General features: G+C 41.7%; 1 protein-coding gene across 1 annotated transcript in view; it reads right to left on the bottom strand.

Moving 5' to 3' along the window:
- The window catches only part of LOC121390235 (cationic amino acid transporter 2-like), a 65,259-nt gene that overhangs the window by 18,012 nt on the left and 26,287 nt on the right, over positions 1 to 20,960 (bottom strand). The window contains exons 3-4 of the mRNA XM_041522010.1: positions 17,885 to 18,004; positions 14,621 to 14,816 (exon numbers count right to left, since the gene is read on the bottom strand). Of these exons, the coding sequence (XP_041377944.1) occupies positions 14,621 to 14,816; positions 17,885 to 18,004 (316 nt within the window). The remainder of the gene's footprint in view (positions 1 to 14,620; positions 14,817 to 17,884; positions 18,005 to 20,960) is intronic.

The following is a 20,960-nucleotide window of genomic DNA, read 5'->3' as shown; positions in this document are numbered from 1 at the left end:
ATACGGGCTCCCATTTCGGGGGGGGGGGGGGGGGGGGGGGGGGGGGGGGGGGGGTGCCTGAATTAAACAAAAAAATACCCGAATTTGGATAACAACTTTTATTCATACTAGCATTACTACCAAACAGCTGTGTAGGGTTGCAAACGAATCACTACGCATGTGTGCATTGATTACAACTAATTTTGCGGGTAGAATGTTGGACATACATGGTAAAAAGCACCTTTTGCTCGAATATCACTATAATCTTTTCCCCGAATTTGAGGGTTTGCTCCAGCATTATGGGGAGGGGACGAGGGTGGGGCAGTTCTCCCCCGGCCTCCTGTCTAATACGCTTATGAGTATCACAATAACCGTATTTTTAGACCTAATAATCGATGTTTATCAATGAAAGCAGCATGTGTTTTTCAAATGCGAAAACATATGATTATTAAAATATATATATAGGCCCCTATATGTTATAAAAGAAATCAATAATACACGAGCTAACAGAGCAAAAGAACAAACGACAACAATAAGGGAAAAAAAGAATGAAAACCGCAGCTGACAATTGCTGGTTTCTCCTCTAATTGTTGAATTATTTCTCCAATTCACTGTAACTAGGACAGACACTTAACTATTAGATGCGCTGATGTGTCCTTAAACGACCATCCCTTCTCTTTTATTTTATTCTTTACGATTCGCAAGGGTTCCTCGTCGCAGAAACGTTCCGAGTATTAAACTTGATCACAGCGTTTGGAGCTAAAAAACGGATCGTTTTTGAAACAAATAGTCCCCATAACTCAACAGAACCAATCGTAATGTTCCGGATATTAGTCTCAATCTAAACGACCGGTACCAGAAAACGGGCATTTCCTTCACGAAAGATTGAGAACCGGCGCTCTATGTCTGAATTCCCCTGGGACCCCAACGTTTCAACGAGTCTTGAATCTAAGCCATTAAATCTAACGTCAGAACTGTCGACGTAATCCACAAGTGGAACACAGAACGAAAAGACGCGAACATTATCTAACGCTCGTCATATTCTTTTGATAAATTTCGTTTCACCCGCGGTGCGGCTTTGTTCTAAGGATTTATAGCTCACAAGGGACTCCCCGGGTAAAAGGTTTAGGAAATTAATCCCCATCTTTCTGATTAGTGCTAGACAGGTTTTCAATAATATGATCCGCTTTGCTGTCATTTTACGTGCACACATGTCTAAAATGTTTCTTTTCATAACACATCACAGGCATTCATTTGAACACCCCCCCCCCCCCCCCCCCCCTCTGTTCGCAGGGATGATTGTCGAGTGGCAGCGTTCAGTCAACGCTGGCACCACACCCATTCCACCAATTGGCAGTAAGTTTTACTGTGTGTCAAATATAATAAAAAGAAGAAAAAGAAGGAAATGTTTTATTTAACGACGCACTCAACACATTTCATTTACGGTTATATAGCGTCGGACATATGGTTAACGACCACACAGATACTGAGGGGGGAAACCCGCTGTCGCCACTTCATAGGCTACTCTTTTCGATTAGCAGCAAATGATCTTTTATATGCATCATCCCACAGACAAGATAGTACATACCACGGTATTTGATGTACCAGTTGCGGTACACTGGCTGAATAAAAAGAAGTCCCCGTTTACCGCCCAATGCTAAAGCACTCGCCTGATGCGCCGTCGATCTAGGATCGATCCCCTTCGGTGGGACCATTGAGCTTTTTCTCGTTTTAGCCAGTGCAACTAGACTGGTATATGAAAGACAGTAGTATATGCTATCCCGTCAGTGGGATAGACCATTTAAAAGATCTCTTGCTGCTAATGGAAAAAACGTAGCAGGTTTCCTGTCCAGACTGTATATAAACCAATCAAATACCATAGTACATCCAAAGTAGTTCTGGTCATTCTGATATTTCTAGAACCGCGAATTGCAGGTTTCTTATTTTATTTTAAAAACGTACGTACTTCTTAGAAGTAATGGATATTGCAAAGACCAGGGCCCGTGCTTATAAAAATTTAAAAGTCCAGACTCAATCTCTATTGACGTGAAACCATACAATTTGTTTGGTGTTGTCACGACATTACTGTCTCAGACTCTATTAGAGTCTCGAGTCTAGACTATAAACGTTTTATAAGTACCAGGCCTGATCTAGTGGGCGTATACCACTAAATCAGATGCCATAGACGATAACAGTAACATATGTGACTAAAACTACCAGTGGGCGTATCAATCGACATAAACACCACGGATAAAAATACTACCACCCATCTCCCTTAAAGCAAATAAGAAAACATTGGAGGTCAAGCTGCTCATTTCAGAGATAACGGGTAGCGTCAATGTCTATCCTAGTTCTGCGCAAAACTTGTCATGCCATGTTTAGTAGGACCCCGCACATGTTTCAAGCACAACGGTAGTTTGTTCATTAACACTAATTCAAATTAAATTACTAAATTTTAATGGCCAGATGAAACAATATTTTATCACAACAAACACTCTCACATTTATCACCAATGACAGGACTTGTGGCATTAACTGCTCTATCAAAAGTTAGGTGCACCTCGAACTTTGACCCCTCCGGATGTTATTTGATTTAGTACTACCTCTAAGATTATATTATGTAAGAATTATCAAAAATTTGACATCCAGTAGCTGGTGATTAACAAATTAATGTGCTCTAGTGGTGTTATTAAATAAAACAAACTTCAACTATTTAAAACCACAAGGAAAAAGTCTCAGCGTTTCGTCTGAAACCAAATGTTGCCATCGTCAGGAGGAAACTAAACATAAAAAATAGAACAGCAACGTGCCACATAAAAACTGACTGACTTAGTTCATCATTAAAAGGGGCCCAGACGTAGCCCAATGGTAAAGCGCTCGCTTGATGCGCGGTCGATTTGGGATTGATCCCCGCCAGTGGGCTCATTGGGTTATTTCTCGCTCCAGGCTGTGCATCAAAGGCCGTGGTATGTGCTATACTGTCTATGGGACGGTGCATATAAAAGATCCCTTGCTGCTAATTTCACACACAATTTGAGTACTTACTTTTCACAGGTACTCCATACATGTTTCAAGCACAAGGCTACTTGACACAGTGGTACTAGATGAAATGAAATTGCATAAATGTTTTTGCCCAGATGAAACTAATTTGTTTTTACAACCAACACACTCAAATTTATCACCAATCACAGGACTTGTGGCGTTAACGTTCTATAAAAAGTTGGGTGCACCTCGAACTTTGACCCAGCCGGAAGATATATGGTTTAGTACAACCATTAGGTGCAAAAACCAGTCCAGCCCTCTTAAAATATGCCTCCGGGCGGGACGTAGCCCAGTGGTAAAGCGTTCGCTTGATGCGCGGTTGGTCCAGGATCGATCCCCGTCAGTGGACCCATTGGGCTATTTCTCGTTCCAGCCAGTGCTCCACAACTGGTGTAACAAAGGCCGTGGTATGTGCTATCCTGTCTGTGGGATGGTGCATATAAAATATCCCTTGCTGCTAATCGAAAAGAGTAGCCCATGTAGTGGCGACAGCGGGTTTCTTCCCTCAATATATGCGTGGTCCTTAACTATGTGTCCGACACCATAGGCCATGACCCCCGTGCCCCCCATCCCCCTCGCTACGCCACTGTCCTATAGCTATCACCGGCTCCCATCCAGAGCGAGTTTAATGACGCAGTGGGTTGGTGTACGGTCACTATACTATCTCCTTTCTCACTAACCGCTAACCAATAACCCGCTATGCTCGACGGAAAGTCCAAATAGATGAGGTGAGTTCCCAGGACTACGAGCTTGAACCTAAATTGGATATAAGCAGGAACATAAATATAAATGAAATGAATGAATGAATGAATGAATGAATGAGTGTGTACCGCCCGCAGGGAGGATTGTTCAAGGGTGGTCCTCAACCTCCACCGACCTTCACCCTCCTACATTACACGTGTTTGCATTTAGTGTCAGTTTGAGACAAAGTCCCACATAAATTTAATTTATCAAGGGTGGGGGGGGGGGGATTTAGCTCAATCGGTTGAGTGCTCGCTTGAGGCGCTTGCATCGCAGGATCGAACCAATTCGGTGAATCCATTCAATTGATTTGAAATTTTCTCATTCCAACCAATGCACCACAACTGGTCAAAGGCCGTGGTATGTGCTTTCCTGTCTGTGGGAAAGCGCATATAAAAGATCCCTTGCTGCATTAGGAAGAACCTTCCTGTCATGGACAGAACACTCCGGCGAAGTCAGATGTTGTGCCCAAGACAGGCGTGCTTGAACAGTTATCTGATGGGAAACATGCCATAAATTAGCCACACCCACATTAGGAAGAATGTAGCGCGTTTCCTCTCTAAAACTATATGTCAAAATTACCAAATGGTTGACACCCTGTAGCCGAATATTAACACATCAATGTGCTCTAGTAGTGTCATAAAAATGAAAAAACAATAAGCGTTTGTTTTGTCACTCAGTATAGAAGATTAGAAAACACTCCTGCGGCTGCCACGAGGACTAACCTTATAGTATGGATAGTGTGAGTGGAGAGAAATATCTAATATCCGTCTTCCCACACCCACCATTAACTCTCAACCAAATTAAATTCCACACTCGTAGGCGTTGAAATCGAGGATCTGAACTTTGCGGGGGCTGTCCCCTCCCCCACCCCCTCCCCCGCTACAAATACAGTTTCCCTTCTAGCGAAGATCCTTCTAATATGCTGCATGATTTCGCGTTTTTTAAATTTGTTTTTGAGTGGATTAAATACTGCTACCATATATGTAACTGACGACACTAACTGTTATTTTATGCTAGGATCAGACTACCAACAGCCAACATAAAGTTGGCCATCTTTCTGCTGCCACGAGTTCTACAACTGTCCGATTGCTAGGCTGAGCTCTCTTACAACTCGATTTTCGTCATATACAACATCTACGACTTTTAGTTGTTAATCTTAGCGCGCGCGTCGTAAGTCGGGGAGGGGCAAATTACAACGCAACCGTCTAGTTGGTCAACTCCGTCGTGACAGTTGCTAGTCTGAGCCAAACATTAGTTTATGCTACATATAGTATTTAAGCAGAAACGTGGCAAGTGAAAAATGATCAGGCCAAATTCCTTCTGACTCCCCAGTAAGGCAGCATCCTATACGTTTATATCAGCATCCACAGTGTATCAAATATTAATGTTACAATCTCGAATACATTTTTAGTATGATACTATATATTCAGAATAAACCATTGATAGAATGTTGAAGCACATTGATTTATTAATCATCGGCTATTGGATGTCAAACATTTGGTAATTTTGACTCGTAATCATCAGAGGAAACCAACTACATTTTTCCATTAGCTACAGGGGATCTTGTATATGCACTTTCCTACAAACAGGGCAGCGTATACTACGGCTTTTGATATACAAATCGTCGTGCACTGGTTGGAACGGGAAAAAACAATCAGAGAATGGGTCCACCGCGGAGTTTCGATTGTACGACGAAAGAACGTCAGGCAAGTGCTTTATCAAAGATTCTAGATGCTACCCCTCTCTACCCAGGGGTGGGGCGTAGCCCAGTGGTAAAGCGCTCGCCTGAAGCGCGGTCAGTCTAGGATCGATCCCAGTCGGTGGGGCCATTGGGCAATTTCTCGTTTCAGCCAGTGCACCAGGACTGGTATATCAGAGGCCGTGGTATGTGCTATCCTGTCTGTGGGATGGTGTACATAAAAGATCCCTTGCTACTAATGGACCAAATTTAGCGGGTTTCCTCTCTAAGACTATTTGTCAAAATTACCAAAGGTTTGACATCCAATAGCCGATGATTAATAAATCTTTTTTTTTTCTCTATCCATTGATATACGTCATTCCCCCATGGCACGTCATTTAATATGTTTTGCATGCGGTCGCTAATTTAAGACAATTAACACGGTATTTCTGTTCAAACCCATACCGCCTGTTCGATCGCTAAGTCCACTGAGGTGTTAAAAAGATAACAAGCTGGTTTGTTTAGGAAAAACAGCTCTGGATATGCTAGTCGTGGGGTACTAGATTAAAATGGTTTGTTTGTTTTGTTTTAACGACCCCACTAGAGCACATTGATTTAGTAATCATCTGCTATTTGAATGTCAAACATTTGGTAATTCTGACATAGTCTTAGAGAAACCTGCTATATATTTTTTCTATTAGCACCAACATATGTCTTATATGCTCCATTCCACAAACATGATAGCACATACCACATACCTTTGATATACGAGTCGTGATGCACTGGCTGGAACGAGAAATAGCCAGATGGGACCACCGACGGGGATCAATCCTAGACCGACCGCGCGTCAAGCGAGCCCTCTGCCACTGGGCTACGTTGCGCCCTCGACTATTGGATGTCAAAGATTTGGTAATTTTGACTCGTAGTCTTCAGAGAAAACCCGTTACATTTTTCCATTAGCAGCAAGGGATATTTTATATGCACCATCACAAAGACAGAATAGCATATACTGCAGCCTTTGACATACCAGTCGTGGTGCACTGGTTGGAACGGGAAAAACAATCAGATGATGGGTCCACTAAGGATGTTCGTTCCTACAACGAAAACACCTCAGGCGAGCGCTCTACGAACTGAGATAGATCCCACCCCTCACCCCCTCGACCCACAATTGGTAAACGCCATTTCCCCGTGGCACGTCATTTGATGTTTTGCATGAGGTCGCTAATGTAAGACACTTAACTCGTTCTTCCCGCTGAAAACTCACAACGCCTGTTCGACGGCTAAGTCATGTAACGTATTTAGGGAACCCAGCTCCATGTTTCCATTAGCAGTACATGTTTTATATACACTCTCCCACAGGCAAGACAGCACATACCACACTGAATGGGACTGGACAAATACAAATTAGCAGACGACATCTTTTATATGCACTCTACCTCAAACAAGACATGCAACAAACTTTGATATACCAATCGTGGGGCCTTGGATGGGACTGGAAAGAAACAAATTAACAGCAAGACAAAAAAACACAAGCCCCCCCCCCCCCCCCCCCCCCCCCAAAAAAAAAAACACCCAAAAAAACAACAAAAACCCAAAACAGCAAGACATCTTTTATATGCACTTTTCCACAGACACGACAGCACATACCATATCCTTTGGTATACCAACTGTGGAACACTGGATCGGACTTGGGAGGGGGGGGGGGGAGCAAATTAGCAAAACAACATTGTTTATATGTATTTTCCTAATTAAGACAGCACACACCATATCCTTTGGTATACCAACCGTGGAACACTGAATGGGACCGGGGAAAACAAATTAGTAAAACAATATCTGTATAGGACTAAATAGATAGAAACACCTCACAAAAACACACACACACAAAAAACAAACCAACAAACACAAAATCACAAAACAAAACAATAAAAAATAATAATAAAAAAAGAAACCCAGTGAGAAAATGGGTCCATAGAGGGGGTTTGATCTTACGATCAAAGCATCTCAGGCGAGCCCTCCGCCGACTGGGGGTAAATTGCCCTCCAACCCTTCCTACCCCTCCCAGCCTTGAAGAGATGGTTAAGAGCTGCAGCGTAGCAGAAATGACGCCGTCAGTTTGATGTGATCGGACTGGCGGTAACCTCTGTGTGAACCAAGATAACGTTTGACGAGGCGGAACGCATCAAAACCATAACTCTCAGCGGAATAAAATATTCAATAACACCGATGCGAGGCTCTAGTGAAATCTGAATATATAGACGGCGATCTTTGAAAGTAGTAATCGGCGTCGGTGGAGTCGTTACAGGGACGGGACGTAAAGCGCTCGCTTGATGCGCGGTCGGTATGGGATCGATCCCCGTCGGTGGGCACCTTTGGGTTATTTCTCGTTTCATCCAGTGCACCACGACTGGTATATCAACGGTCGTGATATGTGCTATCCTGTCTGTGGGATAGTGCACATAAAAGATCCCTTGCTACTAATGGAGAAAATGTAGCGTGTTTCCTCTCTATGACTGTCAAAATTACCATATGTTTGATATCCAATAGCCGATGATTAATAAATCAATGTGCTCTAGTGGTGTCGTTAAACAAAACAAACTTCTTCTGTGGTGTCGTGGTTAAGCCATCGGATCGGACATAAGGCTGGTAGGTACTGGGTTCGCAGCCCGGTATCGGACCCCACCCAGAGGAAGTTTTAACGACTCAATGGGTAGGTGTAAGGCCACTAAACCCTCTTCTTTCTCACTAACCGCTAATCACTAACAACTAACAACTAACAACTAACCACTAACAACTAACCACTAACAACTAACCACTAACAACTAACAAGTAACCACTAACAACTAACCACTAACAACTAACAACAAACCACAAACCACTAACCACTAATCACTAACAACTAACCACTAACAACTAACAACTAACCACTAACAACTAACCACTAACCACTAACAACAAACCACAAACCACTAACCACTAATCACTAACAACTAACCCACTGTCCTGGACAGACATCCCAGGTGTGTGCCCAGGACAGCGTGCTTGAGTGTAGAGGACTGTAAATAACATATATAGTGTACGTATCACACTCTTATGTTTCAGGACCCTCAAAAAATTGTTTTGTTTAACGACACCACTAGAGTACTTTGACTTATTAATCATCGGCTATTGGATGTCAAACGTTTGGTAATTCTGACATATAGTCTTAGAGAAGAAACCCGCTATATTATTCATTAGTAAGGGATATATTATATACCCCATCCCACAGACTAGGTAGCACATACCACGACCTTTGATATACCAGTCGTGGTGCTCTAGATGGAACGAACTATAGCCCACAGGGTCCACCGAAGGCGATCGACATCTGAACGCATTCCAAACTGTGATTGTGTGGTGTGGTGGTATGATAACCACATGCCTGTGTGATGCGTCTTGTGCTGTAGTGAAGTAGTTGCCTTGACACCGGTCTCGGTGGCGTCGAGGTTAGGCCATCGGTTTACATACTGGTAGGTACTGGGTTCAGATCCCAGTCGAGGCATGGGATTTTTAATCCAGATACCGACTCCAAACCCTGAGTGAGTGCTCCACAAGGCTCAATGGGTAGGTGTAAACCACTTGCACCGACCAGTGATCCATAACTGGTTCAACAAAGGTCATGATTTGTGCTATCCTGCCTGTGGGAAGCGCAAATAAAAGTAGAGTAGCCCATGTAGTGGCGACAGCGGGTTTCCTCTCAAAATGTGTGTGGTCCTTAACCATATGTCTGACGCCATATAACCGTAAATAAAATGTGTTGAGTGCGTCGTTAAATAAAACATTTCTTTCTTTCTAGTTGGCTTGACCTTCTCACTTTCACCTGCAGCCGCTGGATAGTCTTAACGACAAAAAGATAGGCAGAAAAAGATAAGTCCTACTCTCCCGGTACATAATCTCTCTGCAGGCAAGACTCTCTCAGTGCCCCACGGTAACATAGCTTGGCACACCACGGTAACAGGGCCCTTACGGACTCGGGCTAGACTGAGGTGGATCTCGGTGCAGCTAGAGCCTCAGAGGTACAGTGTGCATGGCCCATCGACGTATGGACACGCCCAGAGACTCACTAATCCACCTCCAGCTATGGACAAATAGCACGGACGGACAGAGTACGTTAGGCATGAAAGACAATCTGTCTAAGAGATGGAAAATTCTGAAATAAAATCCGGACAGATGCCATTCGTGAGCCTTGGAAAGCAAGACATCTAGGAGACGGACACTCCAAAATCAAACCAACCCACTGGATAGAATGGATTCATCAGTCCTGTAAAACAGCCATTGTAAGAAAAGGGACTGCGAAATCAAACCAATGCTGTCTTGCAGGATGGCTCTAAGAGCCAAAGGCTCTGAGAGAAACACTCTACAAAATGCATAGCCGAAGTCGGAAAGCTCTAGCCGAAGTGGCGCGAAATAGAAATAGGGGGCTTACGCAACAACCTTCAAATGATGAAATGATGACTACGATTGTTCGATTTCCAACATATTATTAAATTAACAGGTCGGGACGTATCACAGTTGTAAAAAACGTTCGCTTGATCTAGGATCGACCCCCGTCGCTGAGCCGATCGGGCTATTTCTCGTTCTAGCCAGTGCACCACGACTGGTATATCAAAGACCGTGGCGTGGTGCAGATAAAAGATCCCATGCTACTAATGCAAAACGGGTTTCCTATATGTTAAAATTACCAAATGTTTCCTCGGATGAATACGTGTCAGAATTACCAAATCTTTGACACCCAATAGCCGATGACTATTAAACCAATGTGCTTTAGTGGTGTTGTCAAAAAAAGCAAACGTTTTTTTGTGTTTTTTTGCGAGTCGTTGGATGGCGATCGACTTTGCCACCCATCGCACCCCAAGCAAGTGATTTACGTCCAGCCCCTTTGATATCTTGCTGGGCCAAAAAGGACAATCTAAACCAACTACCTACATCAAGATAAATATAGCCACATAACATGGGGTGGGGGTGGGGGCTGGGGAATCAAAATAATCCATGACACGGTAGCATTGGGTTTTCTAATGCTAGACAGTCAAAGTTTGTTTTGTATAACAACACCACTAGAGCACATTAATTAATCATCGGCTATTGGATGTCAAATATTTGCTCATTCTAACGTACATGCACTCATCAGAGGATACCCGCTACATTTTTCCTAATGCAGCAAGGGATCTTTTATATGCACTTTGTCGCATACATGAAAGCACATACCACGGCTTTTGATATACCAATCGTGGTACACTGGCTAGAACGAGAAATAACCCAATGGGCTCACCGACGTAGATCGACCGACCGCGCATCAAGCGAACGTTTTACTACTTGGCTACGTCGCGCCCTGGACTGGTATTATTATCAAATGTCCTAATCATATTTAATATTTGTGTAGACCCCGGAATACGTGTAAGGTCGAACCTTATTAACAAAGAAAAATCCCAATCAGTCGAATGAATCCACCGAGGTGGTTTGTCCCTGCGACGTAGGCACGTCAAGCGAGCACTCAAGAGACTGGGCTAAATTCAGCCCCTTCTAGACAGTCAGTCACGTGTGATCTAAATATATATTATTTTCGTGTTTGTATGCGCAGGTAGGTAGTGGACAAATGTCCGTCTGTCTGTCCTCTACGTGTAAATATAGCCATTTACCAGTTCTAAATCGAATGAGAGGTTTCTATTTATGCTTAAAGGAAATATTTTATACGAATTCTTGTACGCAAAACACACCGGAAGTGGGTCTCAGTTTGGGTATGGCGGATATGGTACCTGTCGAAAATGAACCGCACTGAATGGAATGTGGCTGGCGCGAGCTAAAACAGTTGACTTACACAATTATTTAATTTGCTTCAATTATCTTTGTTTACCTATTCAAAGTGTTTCTGGTCGTCCGGTGGCATGTTTTAGAGGGCTTGATTGGTTCTGATGCCTAATGGTAGTACTAAACCAAATAACTTCCGGCTGGGTCAAAGTTCAAGGTGCACCGAACTTTTGATACAGAAGTTAACACAAGTCCTGTGATTGGTGATAAATGTGAGTGTGTTGGTTGTAAAAAAAAAAAGTAGTTTCATCTGGACAAAAAATGAATGCCCTTTTATTTCATCTAGTACGACTGTGCCAAGTTAACCTTGTGCTTAAGACATGTATGGGGTACCTGTGAAAAAGAAGTAGTCAAATTTTGTGCGAAACTAGGGGTGTTGTAACAACATCTGGTTATACCGCAAATGAGCATGAAAGGTACCATTTTCTTCACTTAATACTTTGAGGTAGAGGTTGTGGTACAGAGTCCCGTTCCACGAAACGATCTTAGCCCTAAGATCAACTTAAGTGCATAGGTTAGCTATGCGCTTAAGCTAATCTTAGGGCTAAGATTGTTTTGTGGAACGGGACCCAGATATTTAACGGGTCATAGTTTGGTTGATCTCACAGCAGACGACATACAACATGTGTTAAATGTCCACAGTGCCAGACTGGCAGCTGCATAATGTTCGAAACTTAATTGTTCTGTCGTAATAAACAACATGAAAGGTATATATTATTCAGTGTGCAATTCTCCTAAGTGTTGTTGGTGTTCATAAAGAAAATGTATCCAAATATATCACAAACCCAGACGTATGCTTACGTCTACGATTATAATATATTAAACATGTCATACTTTACACGTATTTGGCATCACAACGTGACCAGACAACCTGTAGTCTTTATATTATTTCTCGTTCCTTAACTGGCCTTGGTGGCGTCGTGGTTAGGCCATCGGTCTACAGGTTGGTAGGTACTGGGTTCGGATACCAGTCGAGGCATGGGATTTTTAATCCAGATACCAACTTCAAACCCAGAGTGAGTGCACCGACCAGTGATCCATAACTGGTTCAATAAAGGCCATGGTTTGTGCTATCCTGCCTGTGGGAAGCGCAAATAAAAGATACCTTGCTGCCTGTCATAAAAGAAAAGAGTGGGTTTTCTCTAAAAAAAAACAGTGTCAGAATAACCATATGTTTGACGTCCAATAAGATAAGATAAAAAATCAATGTGCTCTAGTGGCGTCGTTAACTAAAACAAACTTTAGTTTTTATTTCTCGTTGCAGCCAGTGCACCACGACTGGTATATAAAAGGCCTTGGTATATACTACCCTGCCTGTGGGATGGTGTATATAAAAGATCCCTTGCTGATAATCGAAAGGAGTAGCCACTCAAAGAAGTGGCGACATCGGGTTTCCTCTCTCAATATCTGTGTGGTCCTTAACCATATGTCTGACGCAATATAACAGTAAATAAAATGTGTTGAGTGCGTCGTTAAATTAAATATTTCCTTCCTTCCTGCAGTCTTTGTAACGGTAACCCGATTGAAGATGAATTTCGCTTTATTTTGTATTGATTTGCGGGTTAAATATATCAAAACGTATTATTGGAAGAAACTGTCTGCATTCAAATTAATTCAAATTAATTCAGTTACTTAGTATTCAAAATGTTAACAGCTTCGTAATCTAGGACGAGTTATTGCTGACGCTACTAATCGTAGAAAACTGGCGATTTTATAATCTGTCTCCACCCTTAACATTATTAACGCAATAACTAAAACTATCTGTCTCTATTCTTAAAGTGTCCTACAAACAAGTGTGTCTATCCTATGTATGTTCTTCTAACATATACACGTACTGTCATACATTTATTATTATCATACTTTGTATTGAATTGCGCGTCGCCATTGTAAGGTAAATCGAGTGCACATGCCCGTAAGCAACTTGCTTTGGTAAATAAAATGAACTTCGTATGAACTTGGCATCCATTTCATGCAAACAAAACATTACATCATCACGGAAGATGGATCATTTTAGGGGCAAAAGAAAATGAAGCATGTGTACTTCAAATCATATTTATTGTATTTTTAATAACAATAAAACTAGTAGTTTGTTCGAAGATTTACGATGTTTTCTTGAAATTGGGCCCATATATATTGTATCTCTGCCGCTCTTGCCAGACCCAGACCCTGCATTGGTGTGTTTTGGGCCTTACTTGTCCGTGGTTAAGACACCGGACATAAGGCTGGTAGGTACAGGATTCGCAGCCCGGTACCGGCTCCCACCCAGTGCGAGTTTTAACGACTCAGTGGGTCGCTACACCCTCTTCTATCTCACTAACCACTAACAACTAACTCACTGTCTTGGACAGATAGCTGAGGTATGTGCCCAAGACTGCGTACTTGAACCTTAATTATAAGCACGGAAATAAGCCGGAATGAAGTGAAAACTATCCGTGAAATTGCACTATCCCTTATAAATCATTTTACCATGTTCATATCGAATGGATGTGGGTAACTTTCGGCATGCTTCCATCAGAGAACTGTTCAAGCACGCCGGTCGTGGGCACAACTTCTGACTTCGCCACAGAGTTCTATCTATGAGAGGAAGGGGGGGGGGGGGGTGATTTCGATCTATGGCTTTAAGTTTTGTTTAGTACTGGCTAATTGATAAATAATAAAATGTATATACATGTATATGCATATATAACAAAATAAATGGGAAAAATCAAATAAACAAAAAACAAAAAACAAAAAAACACACACATACACACACACAGAAGAGAGAGAGAAGGAGAGAGAGAGAGAGAGAGAGAGAGAGAGAGAGAGAGAGAGAGAGAGAGAGAGAAGAGAAGAAGAGAGAGAGAGAGAAGAGAAGAGAGAGAGAGAGAGAGAGAGAGAGAGAGAGAGAGAGAGAGAGAGAAGAGAGAGAGAGAGAGAGAGAGAGAGAAGAGAAGAGCGGAAGAGAGAGAGAGAGAGAGAGAGAGAGAGAGAGAGAGAGAGAGAGAGAGAGAGAGAGAGAGAGAGAGAGAGAGAGAGAGCAAACAATAGTTGTAAATAAGTTAGATGGACAAGCCGAAAAGGTTAAAGGTAAATTGTATCATTTTGTGTGGGTGTCCAAATACAAAATTGAAGCTTGGATAACCAAATAAAGATTCGAAACCAATTCTAAAAGTGTTTTCCAACAAACCCCAATAATAGCTCATAAGATCAAAATAAAAACGTGATCTTCATACTCAACTAGATTACATAGATATGTATTTATTCTCAGCGCACGGGGGCGGGTCCACTCAGGTGATGAGGGGAGGGAAGGGATGCAACCGGGGCAACCTATCCCAGTTCCTAACTTGGTTCATATCGATACCTTGATACTGTATTGTTGAGCATATAGTCGAGATAGTGGCTCCACCCCTTCGCTGCTACCACGGCGCCAAGCACGTGCTCGAGAAGTAAGCTCCACCCAGTGACAAAGGCACATAACTCTCCCACTACGGAGTAGCTGAACATGTAGCTATTTCCGCTGACCGGAAGTCTGCCCGACATCTCCGCATGGCAGAAACCTATAATAATAATAATAATAATAATAATAGTAACAACAACAACCTCAATAATACTAATAATAATACTAATAATAATACTAATAATAATAATAATATTATTAATAATAATAATAACACAATAACACTACTAATAATAATAATAATAACAACACTAATAATAATATCAACAACAACAACAATAATAATAATAATAATAATAATAATAACATAGCTAGTAACATTAATGACAATAATAATAATAGTAGTAGTACTGATAATAATAACAATAATAACTACACCACCAGAGCATATTAATGTATTAATCATCAGCGTTTGGATGGCAAACATATGGTCATTTTGACTCAGTCATAGAGAGGAAGCCCGCTGCATTTTTCCATTAGTAGCAATGGATCTTTTATATGCACCATCTCACAGACAGAGTAGCACATGCCGCGGCCTTTGATATAGCAGTCGTGGTGCACTGGCTGAAACGAGAAATAACCCAGTGGACGGGGATCCTAGATCCTAGATCGACCGCGAATCAAGCGAACGCTTTACCACTGGGCTACGTCCCGCCCCTAATATCATGAAAATATATTGATGAAATACATGATGAAGATGATGATAATTTGATGCTGCTGCTGCTGATGATGTTGATGCTGCTGATGATGGTGATGATGATTGTGGTGATTGTGATGATGGTGATGATGATGATGCTGATGATGATGATGCTGCTGATGATGATGGCGATGATGATGATGATGATGATAATGATTGTGATGACGACGACGATGATGATGATGATGATGATGGTGATGATGATGATGATGATGATGATGATGATGAAGGCGTCGATGAAAAGAAGTAAAGGAAAGAGAGCAACTGAAATATCTACGAATTAATCATCAAATTCAATTAATTTGACAAATTAACTTTCTTCATTTGGGTGTCCAAAGTCTTTAACAGTCAAATGATTTAAACCCATTCTAGGTTAGTTGCCGCCTGAAAATCGTGCAACTTAATAAACTTCTCCTGAACGAACACGACTTCAAAACACGTGATTTCGTGCTTGGGTTTTCAGGAAAGCAAAGCAATTTGAACAACGAAATCAGAGAATATTTTCCTTAGGTAGACAAGAACGAAAACAAAATTTGTAAACCGGTACCCCAGTGCAGTGTTTCATCAACGACTCTATACGGTTTTCAAATGTACCGTAATAACAATCCTCTCACTAGACAGAAGCAAGGAATTAGTTTTAACGACTTCCAATTACAATGTTATTGTTTTTTGTCAGCGACAAATGTATATAAGTGAACAAATTGTGACGGTGTCGGATAAGTCATATATGGGAAGAAGAAGGAAGGAAATGTTTTATTTAACGACGCACTCAACACATTTTATTTACGGTTATATGGCGTCGGACATATGGTTAAGGACCACACAGATATTGAAAGAGGAAACCCGCTGTCGCCACTTCATGGGCTACTCTTTTCGATTAGCAGCAAGTGATCTTTTATATGCACCATCCCATAGACAGGATACCACATACCACGGCCTTTGGTGTACCAGTCGTGGTGCACTGGCTGGAGCGAGAAATAGCCCACTGGGCCCACTGGCGGGGATCGATCCCAAACCGACTCCGCATCGAGCGAGCGCTTTACCACTGGGCTACGTCCCGCCCCAGACCTCGAGAAAGAAGCAAGGAATTAGTTTTTATCGACTTCCAATTACAAGGTTTTTTGGGGGGTTTTGGGGGTTTTTTGGGGTTTTTTTTGTAGCGACGAATGTAAATAAGTGAGCAAATTATGATGGTGTCGGATAGGGCATCTATGGCGTTTTGATTTAATCATTTCAAGGGGCGGGACGTAGCCCACTGTTACGGCGCTCGCTTGATGTGCGGGCGGTTTGGGATCGATCCCCGTTCGTGGTCCCATTCGACTATTTCTCGTTCCATCCAGCGCACCATGACTGGTATATCAAAGACCTATCCTGTCATAAGCTATCCTGTCTGTGGGTGGGTATAAAAAAATCCCTTGCTACTAATGGGGAAATGTAGCGGGTGTCCTCTCTGTGACTGTGTCAAAATGATTATATGTTTGACGTCCAATAGCCGATGATTAATACAAAAAAAATCAATGTACTCTAATGGTGTCGTTAAACAAAAACAAACTTTATTCATTTCAATTTAATTCTTAAATCTCATTAAGGACCAAGCACGCTTTCCTGGGCACACACACACTGCAGCAGCTATATGGCTGTATGTCTAGGACAGGGGTCAGTAGTTAGTTGTGTACATGATAAATCTCTCACCTGATGCGCAGCCGACGGGTATATCCAAGGCCGTGGTATGTGCTATCCTGTCTTTGGGATAGTGCATACAAAATATCCTTTGCAACTAATGGGGAAAATGTAGCTGGTGTCCTTTCCAAGCTTTATGACAGAATTACCAAATAGCCGATGGTTAATGAATCAGTGTACTTTGATGGTGTCGTTAAACAAAACAAGAAAAAAAACTTTAAACCACGCCAATGATAAAACTGGGATGCGATATCCTTACCTGAAAGTAGTGCAGTAATTCCGGCAAGGACGATAGACTGGCCGCCGGACCTGTTAATCTACGTAGTTGCTAATGAGAGAGAAGTACCTTTCCATTTAGGTCGACCGTTCAAAATTGCGCCTAAATTCCTTCAAGAAAAATGTGCTCCCTTTCTTAAAATTCCATAGCACCATACCACCTTCCGCCTGATACCGGCTACGGCCGGACTGCTGGTGCTCCCTTGCACCTGCCAGTAAAGGCGCCCCCCCCCCCCCCCCCCCCCGCCCCTCATACCCACCCCACACCTTTCCTGTCCTGGACGGAGGAGTCGGCCGAGGCCGGCACTTGTGTCCAGGACAGGCGTGCGCTACAACAGCTTGTTCTGAATGTGCACGTTAAACACTTTGGTGTTGGTCTGTGGGAGAGAAGTTGGTCTAGTGGCCTTACGCCTTCTCGCTCTTGGTTCTAGCCCATATAAGGGCGCGAACCAGTCTTTAGTCCGATGGTTTAACCACTACGCCACTGATATAAAACTGGTATACGAGACCCTTACCTGAAAGTAGAGCGGTAATTCCGGCAAGGATTATAGACAAAATGGCCGCCGGACCTGCTTCCACGTGCGCAATATAGGCCGACAGAACGTAGACCCCGAGTCCAGTGCTTCCTCCCAAGCCTGGAATAAAGTAAATACACTATGTATCGCCAGTTTTGCATATATACCGACGTCCCAAAGAAACTTTACAAGGCTATCTATCTATCTATCTATCTTATCTATCTATCTATCTATCTATCTATCTGTCTATATATATATACATGATGATGATGTAGCTGCCGCTGCTGCTGCAAGTACTACTACTAAAACTAAAACTAATACTAACACTTCTGGCTATAAATGTATGTTTATATATATATATATATATATATATATATATATATATATATATATATATATATATATATATATATATATATTATATATATATATATATATATGTGTGTGTGGTGTGTGTGTGTGTGTGTGTGTACAGTCAAACCTGTCTTTAGCGGTCACACAAGGGAGTAGATAAAAGTGGCCGCGTTAGACAGGTGGCCGCTGATTACAGGTTGCGACATACATGTATAGTCTTTAAAACATTTGTTTGTTTTTCTTCTTGTTTTAGCGTCTGTACTGTTAATTAACGGATGTGTCCTTCACAGTTTACTATAAATAAACTTTTGACATGTCGACTTCTTAAAAACAAAACTGCAACTGGAATGTATAATATATATATATATATATATATATATATATATATATATATATATATATATATATATATATGAGTCATAAGCAACACTTGTGTGTCATTCAAATTGACGTCATGTTGCTAAGCGACGATTGCATATTGGTTAAAAAACTATGTAGCAGAATACATGATTAAAATAGCACACATGCCGCAAAGCAATAATTACGCTGCTTTGATTTGTAAATACAGACACTGGCCTGTGGGATTCTGTTCACGTTGGTATTTTAACATGCCTATATACATAGTGTATCCGCCGGCTATGAATTGTTGATAAGACAGTCATTGTACCGCAAAACCCCTTTAAAGTGTAATCTCAATAAAAAATTTAAAAAATAAAAAAATAAAACGAAAGCAAGAAATATATATATTTTTTTTTTTTACTAAAGTGTATTATTCTAAATATTTACAATAAACAATCCACATTGTGTTTTTGTTCAATAACACGACGTTATTTAATATATTTTAGATGTAGCCTGTAATCTATATGTCTTCCCACAGCGGACGTCGTTTCCTTACTGAGTCGATTCTTTTCTAAACTGTACACAAAAATCGTTTAGTTTTTGGGTTTGTTTTATTTATTTCCAAAACAGTTTTAATTTTCTTCTTATGTCAAATCAAACAAGAATTATTAAACAACAACAACAGCAACAACAACAACAACAAAACAACAACAAACAAACAAAAAACCCCCCCCCCCCCCCCCTAAAAAAAAAAAAAAAAAAAAAAAACAACAACAAAACAAAACAAAACAAACAACATTGTTCATGGAGGCTGGGAAAGACAATAGGTCATTCAAAATGTATTAGCTCATTTGTTCACATTGGAGTCTGGCCTTCAGAGGAACCCCTTAAGGAGAAACCCTTTGGCCCCTTGGAGAACCTACGGAATACAGCAGCTTTTGGTCGAGCCACTGGGGTCCCTGTCTGAGCGTACGACGAAAAAGAAGAAGAAGAAGAAGAAAAAGAAGAAGAAGAAGACGAAGAAAGAAGAAGAAGAAGACGAAGAAAGAAGAAGAAGAAGACGAAGAAAGAAGAAGAAGAAGAAGAAGAAAGAAGAAGAAGAAGAAAGAAGAAGAAGAAGTTCACATTGGTATTTTACAGTGCATATCTACATGATTAGGGCGGGGCATAGCCCAGTGGTAAAGCGATCGCTTGATACGCGGTCGGTTTAGGATCGATCCCCGTCGGTGGCCCCATTGGGCTATTTCTCGTCCCAGCCAGTGCTCCACAAATGGTGTAACAAAGGCCATAGTATGTACTATCCTGTATGTGGGATAGTGCATATAAAAGATCCGTTGCTGCTAATCGAAAAGAGTAGCCCATGAAGTGGAGACAGCGGGTTTCCTCTCTCATATCTGTCTGTTCCTCAACCATGTGTCCGACGTCATATAACTGTAAATAAAATGTGCTGAGTGCGTCGTTAAATAAAACACTTCCTTCCTTTCTTATGTACATGAAGGAAGGAAATGTTTTATTTAACGACGCACTCAACACATTTTATTTACGGATATATGGCGTCAGTATGTACATGACTGCACCGGCTATGAATAGTTGATAAAAATACCATTGTTCCGCAAAGCCCCGTTAAAGGTATATTTTTTTTAAAGTTTATTATTATGATTAAAGTGTATTATTTAAATATTTAGAATAAATTATCCATATTGTCTTCCATTCTCTGATTGTTTCGTTTCCCATGCTCCAACCTCAATGACCGTATTATGTGCTGCCGTGTCTGTGGGAAAGTCCATACAAGAGAGTAGTTGCCACTGATGGTAAAGTAAAGTTTCTTTTATTTAACGACGCCGCTAGAGCACATTGATTTTTTATCTTATCATCGGCTATTGGACGTCAAACATATGGTCATTCTGACACTGTTTTTAGAGGAAACCCGCTGTCGCCACATAGGCCACTCTTTTTACGACAGGCAGCAAGGGATCTTTTATTTGCGCTTCCCACAGGCAGGATAGCACAAACCATGGCCTTTGTTGAACCAGTTATGGATCACTGGTCGGTGCAAGTGGTTTACACCTACCCATTGAGCCTTGCGGAGCACTTACTCAGGGTTTGGAGTCGGTATCTCGATTAAAAATCCCATGCCTCGACTGGGATCCGAACCCAGTACCTACCAGCCTGTAGACCGATGGCCTGCCACGACGCCATCGAGGCCGGTGCCACTGATGGAGACATGTAACTGGTTTCCTCTAAGACTCTATATCAAATTTAGCAAATATTTGACATCAAATAGACGACGATTGATTGATCAATCTGTTCAAGTGGTGTCGTTAAACAAAACACATGTTTACTTCGACCAGTGAGTACGGTGACTCAGGGCATCACGTGCATC

Source organism: Gigantopelta aegis, chromosome 15 (assembly GCF_016097555.1).
Source record: "Gigantopelta aegis isolate Gae_Host chromosome 15, Gae_host_genome, whole genome shotgun sequence".
In the NCBI taxonomy this organism is placed as follows: domain Eukaryota; kingdom Metazoa; phylum Mollusca; class Gastropoda; order Neomphalida; family Peltospiridae; genus Gigantopelta; species Gigantopelta aegis.
This window is presented reverse-complemented; position numbering and strand designations above follow the sequence as displayed.